General features: G+C 35.0%; 2 protein-coding genes across 2 annotated transcripts in view; both read right to left on the bottom strand.

Annotated features, from left to right (window-relative positions):
- LOC134854073 (UNC93-like protein MFSD11) overlaps window positions 1-4,796 on the bottom strand; it is an 8,985-nt gene extending 4,189 nt beyond the window's left edge. Inside the window, exons 1-2 of the mRNA XM_063870146.1 lie at window positions 4,280-4,796; window positions 300-489 (exon numbers count right to left, since the gene is read on the bottom strand). Of these exons, the coding sequence (XP_063726216.1) occupies window positions 300-489; window positions 4,280-4,649 (560 nt within the window). The 5' untranslated portion in view covers window positions 4,650-4,796. The remainder of the gene's footprint in view (window positions 1-299; window positions 490-4,279) is intronic.
- LOC134853851 (E3 ubiquitin ligase Rnf121-like) overlaps window positions 1-8,194 on the bottom strand; it is a 355,568-nt gene that overhangs the window by 237,027 nt on the left and 110,347 nt on the right. The window lies entirely within an intron of this gene.

Here is an 8,194-nt window from a genome sequence, read left to right as displayed (position 1 = left end):
TGCTTGTATTATCAACTATATGGAGAAATAAATTCTTCTTCTTCTTCTTCAATTGGATTGGACCCTACTCCGAATTCTGTTTTCGACTTATCATTCTTATATTAAGTTAAGAAGAAAAAGAGTGCTCAATTTAGTCCAGAGCAAATAGTTCTAATGATTTGAGCTTTTCATAGTTTTTTTTTCTGTTTTAAAAATTCTATCGTTTTTTCGCGCCATTCGCATTTGTTTTTCGGGAGTACCTACATAATAACTTGGAAATGTACCTATATCACCATAGAACTTCAGTGCATCAACGTTACCTTGTGCTATCCGAGATGCGGTCCACTTCATAGAATGTGAAGAAGAGAACTCCGTTTCCAAATAAGTAACTGAACTGAGCTATGAGCCAGAACAGAGTCGAGTTAGCCTCCAGCTCAGTCCCAGAGCCAGAAGCACAGGAACACGTGATTAGGTTGAAGCCTGCTACCCACAGAAGACTAGTGCACACACCTGGGTTTAAAAAAAACGTGTTAAGACAATACGCAAAGACTTCTTCAAGATTTCTTTCATATTTCAAGACGGCCAAAAAAACAATTATCGAAAGGAGGAAACTCAACTACGGAAAAGTACTGATTTCTCTCATTTTTTTCCAACTTTGAGGTTTCATATCAATACATAAATCACCTCAAAATTTATTAATATCACGACCAGGGGCGGATTTAAGGAAGGCGCGGACGCCCTTCTTCAGGGATTTGATCCCTCGCCAACCAATAGGTGCCACATTTGGTATTATTTTATGACATCCATTTTTGGCCGGCCAACCCTAAAATTTATCAAAAGCGCCTTTTTGAAGAGCGCGCGCCAAAAATACACAACTTTTTGATCAAATAATGCACAAAAACGGAATTTTTGACCTGTTTGTTCAAAAATTTGGCTCCAGCACAAATTTTTTTGTCACAATTGGGTCTTTATATTGTTCTGGAAGCGCTCGTAAAATCAGTTTGGTCAACCTAAATAACTTCGACAAAATAAAATTTTTCGAAAATCCATACAATTTTAGTATGCCATACCATACAATTTTAGTACCCTTTAGTATACTAGAAGTATTTCACTTCCACTTCAAGTTTTAAAAGCAAAATCACTTTGGAAATTTCATGTTTTTGATGGAGAGCGGCACGTCTTAAATTTGCTACATGAATTTGAAAAGAACTTAAAAGGAAACCAAAGTTAAACTCCCAAAATTTAAATTGAGTTTTTCCGAAAAAAAAACACGAGATGAGTCAACGAAAATTTGCGATAAATTACAAACATCGCACGGCGACCGAGCCCGCAGAGAGGAGACTAAGTCTAATAACTTTAATCAAAAAAGCCTGACGAAAAGGATCTAAAATTTTCGTGCGGGTCTCCGCTGAAAACATATCGATAAAAAGCCAAACACAGCCGCAAAATAAGAATTAAAAAATTACGTAGCGATAAGCTTACAAAACTTAGGTAGATGCACCTTGAGCCGAAAAAAAACAGCTTTAGCAGCATCTACATATGCAACGTACCACCGAGATAGTTAAATTTAAATTTCCGATAAATTGAACATGGTAGAAGTTCACAGACAGACTCACCTTTTACAGAAAAACCACACTTGCAATATCACATAAACGTATCATTGCAAACTAGGAGACAGAAATTGAACGAGAAGCCAAAAAGTCGAAAACCTACTGAAAAGCTTCGAGAAACAACAGCTACAAAAAATTGGAATGCTCATAAACTCGAGGAAAATATGTCCATAAACATGTTCAGAAACATTTATCAAGAGGCAATTAAGCCGAAAAAATTTGTGTAAGCTCTAGTTGATCCGAAGACGAAATTTTGTGCCTTGAAAAATTTATATTTGTAACTTACGCTCATCCTTCTGGAAACAGACAAAAAGATAGAAGCTTATTTTTTCGTTCGAACGACGCAAAATTCGAGAAAACATAAGCCAAAACAGTTCAGGCCAAATAAATGTTTTAAGCAAAAACACAACACAATTACAAGAAATTCAGATTTGAAAGATACAAATTAAGGATTAAGTCAAAAACACTTTCAATTACAACGAAAAATTGTTTACAGTACGAAAACCGCGGTATGGCAACTAAGCCGACAGAACAACAGCAGTAATTACAGTTAAAAAATAGTCCTGGACAGATTAAAGCCCAGGTGCTGTGCCGTCCCAGGCGTAGTCGTTAACTCTAGACAAAGGGCCGGAGAAGCTAAAAAGTTTTAAATTATCATCAGCAAAGCTATCAAACGATTCAAATGATTTTAATTAAGAAATTTATTATTTAAGAAATTGCAAACCTGATAATAGGTCTATATTCTGATTTGATTAAGCTTGTTAATGTAAGTTTAATTATACACCTGTTATCACAAGGGTACACAAACTAAGTTAAAACAAGGATAAGTGGCTGTTGGGCAAATAGCACAGAAAAATTTGACTAAACTGATTTAAAAATAGAAACTTAAAAAATGGGAAATCCGAAAAAGTGTCGAAATTTCCTGGACTTTTCCTAGAATTATCGATTGAATTAGGTTGAAAATGCAGTGATTGTAATAGCTAAACTAACGTTAAGAAGGTAAAAAAAATCAGAGGCCAGACTCATCATTTGTCTAATGTCCAAAAAGATTCAGACAAGTTGTTTTCGACAAACAAATCGTTTTTAAATTCAAGTCACAACAGGAAGGGTTTTAAAATGAAAATAGTCAGCACCGATTGTTTTTTTATGTTTTCGACCCAAAAATAACACTTATTTATAAGTAAATTAAAAATGAAAAAAGTACACTAACACGTGCGAACAAACTGTCGCTGGAACGAAAAAAAGTGTGGGCAACCAAGTTGTTCTCTGCAAAGGCAATACAGTTATTTGGATTTAATTCTAATATCTTCAACATAGTGCTTCATTGTGAGACCACAATTGACCCTCTTCGAGCTTTCTTAAAGGTAGTCAATATTCGCTGAAAAAAAAACACATCCTATGCCATGGTTTCAGTGACGTTCTTGAAGAAAAACATTTCTTCAATTTAAAACCAAAACATTCCCGAAATTTAGTTAGCTGTTTACAAGATGTTAATTTGTTAAAAATGGAAGCTTTAGTTCTCTTTCCTTTTTTCACATTGAAAATTATGACACAACAGGAAAAAAGTAATTTTACACGCGCTTAACCATTTCAAAAAAGACCGAAGCATTATAAAATAGACACCAGACAGTTGGAAAAGAGACAATGAACGCAAAGAAACAGAGAAAAAAAACGATTTTCGAAATTCAAGAGCAATTTACTATTGGCACTTTCTTGATAAAATTAGCCCCATTTGAGAAGACTGGATTATTAGGAAAAGTTTTTATTTCGCTGGGAAATCTAAATTACATTCATCGTTCATCGACTCTTAAATGACATTTTAAAGCTGGGTCGTAATGATCGTACTAATGGAGGAAAAAATAAAACTCAGGAAGCAAGTTTTCAAAATATCAAGTTTCTTGCGCATGTGATCTTGAAGCCAAATAGAAAATATAAATCCACATTTTAAAAATCCACTTTCCAACGCTAGGAATCACAAAACACTGCATTAACTCTTTCGTTGAAAGGAAAAACTGATCGAACAAAATTTTTTCTTAACTTGAGCAAGAATAGAACAACTTTTCAGAATTCGAACAGAATCGAGTTGAAAATGTCGTTTTTGAAATTGAACTTCAAAGATTTTGAACATGACAGCTCCAAAAACAATGAAAATTTAAACAGATTATCAGGAACATAATATAATACACGATCATAACCACTTGCTATTTTATTAGTAAAATAGCACAGCGTGCGCGATCCATCGTTAAGGTAAGCAGCTAAGAAGAAATTTTTATTTCAAGAGTTTCATTTCCTCCATTTTGCATCTTCGAGTCTTAAAAGACCAAATATTACAAACCATCTGAGCATCACGCAGCCTTAACGGTCAATTGACGGACTGGAAAAAAATTGCCGGGAAATTGCCTGGAAAAAAAATCTTTTATATTCGGCCGTTTTCCACAATCGAGCTGTGTCAGGTTACTTTTTGTTTACCAAACTTCGTGACACGCACGGGAGTTTTTAAAATAATGACCACCCTTTTAATCATTTTGGGAATGCATTTACTAGAGAACATTGCGTATTTATCTCCGCTGGCTGTAGACCTGCTGCGATTTTGTTTAGATGTCGATTAGAAGTTGTGAGCCAGCTCAGAATGTAGATGGTTGTTTAGTTTACCTTGTCTTCATTTCCATATTACTAATCAGAAAACTTACCAGATAAAGAAGTGGCGACATAGAGTACATATACGTTCGGCTGAATGAACGACGCCGTATAGAGCACAAAACTGACAGACGCGACCAGCAGAGATATCTTATCCAGCAACACTCGCACCAGAAATGGTGCCACGAAAGGACCCAGGGCGAAGAAGATATTGAACAGCATAAGAGTCGTGTAGCCGAATCCATAGCCGAAACTTGAATCTGCATGTGTAGCTTGGTAACTGTTTAACACTAGTTCTGAAGTATTTGCAACGGCGTTAAAAGCCGAATACAGGCACAAAAAAGCAAACCCTATAATAACGGTATTTCGGGTAATGTGATTAAATTGATCACCCAGTGAAATAAGCATGGCTTCCATTTTCATAAATTTCTCTTAGTGAAATCAAACGCAAAAGAATTGCGAGGATACAGATAAGTGAATTTGCTGAGTGAGCAGTAATTTGTCCTTGGCATTAATACTCATAGCAGGTGATGTCTGAAACATTATAACCTATTGATGTAAGATATCCATTTTCGAATGATAATTAAGACCGGTGTAACTCTATTTAAATTCAACATCGTAATTAAATTTCACTCAACTACGCACAATATGGAATAGATTGTTGCCTTTCTTAGTTGCTTTTGATTTTAAGTCAGCGTACTTTTGAACTTTATTTGAACGTACAGGGATTCGACCCCGTTGCCACCCAAATGGTCCCCTTCCTTGGTGCTTTTTCACGACATCCATTTTCGGTCAACCCACCAAAATTTTTTCCGAACGCGCTAATAAATCGTTATTTAAATTGGTCTCCCACAAATCTTCGAAAGCATATTTGCAAATCCGCCCACCCCCGTTATACAGGGCTAGAGGTTTTGCCTTACTAACCGTTATTATAGGGTTGTGTCTTTAAAAACTAGAAAAAGTTTTTTTTTTTAAAAAAACCAGAGAAAAAAACTTTTAAGAAATTGATTTCAAGTTGCTCAGCTCTGGCAACTATCTTCACCTCTATCTATCATTATCAATCTACACGTCATTTGAGCGGCTATTAACACATGTTGCATAAAATGATCTTTTCTGTCATAGAACTGCTCGTTTTTTAAATCAAAACCTGAATTTTAAAGCTCAAGTCTGATTGGCTGAAATTAATTCAAGCGAACGAAAATCTGGATTTTAATTTTAATTGAAATCTGAATAAACAATTAGTTTTTAGTTTCCTTTCGGTGATAGTGAGATGCAATAATTCGATGAAAAACTTGAGTGAATAGAACAAACACAAGGTATCGAGTTAGTTGACAAGCCAAAACTGAAAGTTGGTTAAAATAACGAAGATGTTTTAAACGCGTTTCATTTCAAAAACTGAACCCTATGGAACGACAGTTTTAATTTGTTATGTATCAATTTTTCGGAAAACAGTCAAACTACCACTGACTGTCTTTCTTTTTCATTTTCTACTATTTATGACAAGACCCAGAGGAGCTTCAAGATTAGCGAGAAGCCACATGCTCAAAAGGCGCACTCGCAAGTTCAGCAAAATAACAGACGGTTCAGGCTTGCTGTTTGAGTAGCAAAGAATATTCTGACATGTGTAATTAACTTAACATAAAAGCGACCCGCAGCTTCGCAACAGTCACAATACAATTGAAACATTGCATTACAAGATATTGACTAGAAAAAAGAAGGGAGTCATTTATGCTCAAAAACTAATAGAAAAATGTCGAAAAAAATATATATATAGGAAAAATTCGTATGAGATTCAAAAATGTCTCGGATGAGATTCAAAAATATCCATAGCAAGCATTGAGAATTAATGACCGAGCGGCAACTAAGGCGAAAAAATCTGGGTTGACCCTCGGTAAGCCGAAAACGAACTGTAGTCATGAAAAAACTCAAGCTATAAAATTTTTAAAATAAAAAAATTTACGACCAATCCTTCCTGAAACAGGCAAAAAAACTCGCTTTTGAAACTACGCATCATAAATTATTTAGCTAATATAACGTTAGCCGAACCCGTTTAACCAAATAAAATTTATTAGAAAATCAGAGTTGGTAAATTTACAAACTCGCAACCCCTGAGAGTACTCTGATAGCCCCCAGCTACAGGGTTGGGAACTTCAAATTTTGAATAAAAAATTTCGTTTGAGTTTTCTAAAAAACTTTTTAAAAAATCACAAAAAACGTCATATCTAAGAAACTACAAGGATTTAAGCAGTCATATTTAAATGAAAAACTCGCAACCCCTGGGAGTGCCCTGATAAAGCATCACCAGGGATGGGAACATTAGAAAATTTCTAAATCTAAGTTCTTTGAACAATTAAGAAAAACACTACAAACGTAACATCTCGGAAACAAACGGCATTAGAGCATTCGAATTGGGACGCATAAGTGCAACACGAAACTCCTGGGAGTACCCTCACAGTACCCAACTACAAGGTTGAGAATTTCAAATCACATGAATTTTTTAAAACCCAATTTTTCTGAAAAACTAAAAAGAAATCATAAAACACTTCAGATCTCGAAATTTACAAGCATTGGAGCAAGTTATAATTGGAGGCAAGATACGCAACCCTTGAGACCCTGAGAGTACTCTAACAGCCCCATTACAAAAATGGGAGTTTCAATTTAAAAAAAAAATAAATGTAAGTTTTCTGAACTTTTTTTGAAAAAATCCTAAGAAAACGTCATATCTCCAAAACTACAAGGATTTGAGCAGTCATATTCAAATGCAAGATTCGCGACCCCTCAGAGTAACCTCACAGTTTCCAACTACAGGATTGAGATCTTCGAAACTTGAATTTTTGTAAATCTAAGTTTTTTGAAAATTTCTGAAAAAATCATAAAAAACGTCATATCTCGAAAACTACCAGGATTTGAGAAATGAGATTTGGAGGCGAGATTCGCAACCCCTGAGAGTACAGGGTTAAGAACTTCATATTCGGTAAAAGTTTTTAAAGTTATGTTTTCTAGAAATTTTTGAAAAATCTCGAAAATTGCCGTAACTCGTAAGCTAAAAAGATTTGGTTACTCATATATGGAGGCCAAAATCGCAACACTTGGGGAAGCCCTGAAAGCATCCCAATATTGGGTTCTTAATTTCAAGCTTGGTAAAATAAATGCTAAAGTCAAACCGGAAAATCGATTTAAAAAATCTTAACCATTGCAATATACGATATAGCTTGAACGTGAAAAAATTCTTTCGTTAAACATGCAAAAATAATACGTTGAAAAAGCTTAAACATGGCGAGTTAGTGAAGCCCGCATTTAAATATATAATAGATATTTGAAACAATTATTTACCATCTCAAATGAACCAACAGATCGTTTTAATGGAATTTTCAAGAAATTGAGCATGTCAGTTATTAAGCAGAATTGAGCATGTCAGCAGAATTTTTAAAGAATTTTGTTTGCGGGGAAAAAAGTCTACTTCCAGATTACAAGTCACTTGCTCTCGCAAGTGAAAACAATGACGTCCAGATCACTACTAACAGGGCCATCAAATAATACCCTACTCGATACTCTACAAGCAATCTATCATGCAACTGAATGCGCATAAAACAGCCCACACAATACCACATTTCCATCCACTAAATCACGGTTACGCGTTGAGCATCATTGATGAGTGCATGAAAGAAGCACATAATTTATTCCGGTAAATTGACACTTTTCAATCAGCAAAATTCGGCGAAAAATGATAGTCGGCCAATTTTTTTTTGTCAATTAGAGCTCACGGCGTCGATTGTTTCAAAGAGTAAAAATGTCCATCAAAAACTATGCTTTCGATCATCTTTGCACTGGACTAAATGTCTTGTGTTAACAAAATGGACTGATCGGATAACACTACGCTCGAAAGCACGCTTAAGTAACAAAAAAAAACAATCAAAACTTTCGTTTTCTTTCGATACTAGCAATGTTTTTGAAAATTTATGAAGCAG

The sequence above is a fragment of the Symsagittifera roscoffensis genome, chromosome 9, assembly GCF_963678635.1.
Source record: "Symsagittifera roscoffensis chromosome 9, txSymRosc1.1, whole genome shotgun sequence".
NCBI lineage: Eukaryota > Metazoa > Xenacoelomorpha > Acoela > Convolutidae > Symsagittifera > Symsagittifera roscoffensis.
Note: the sequence above shows the minus strand (reverse complement) of the source record. Positions and strands in the feature narration are given on the sequence as shown.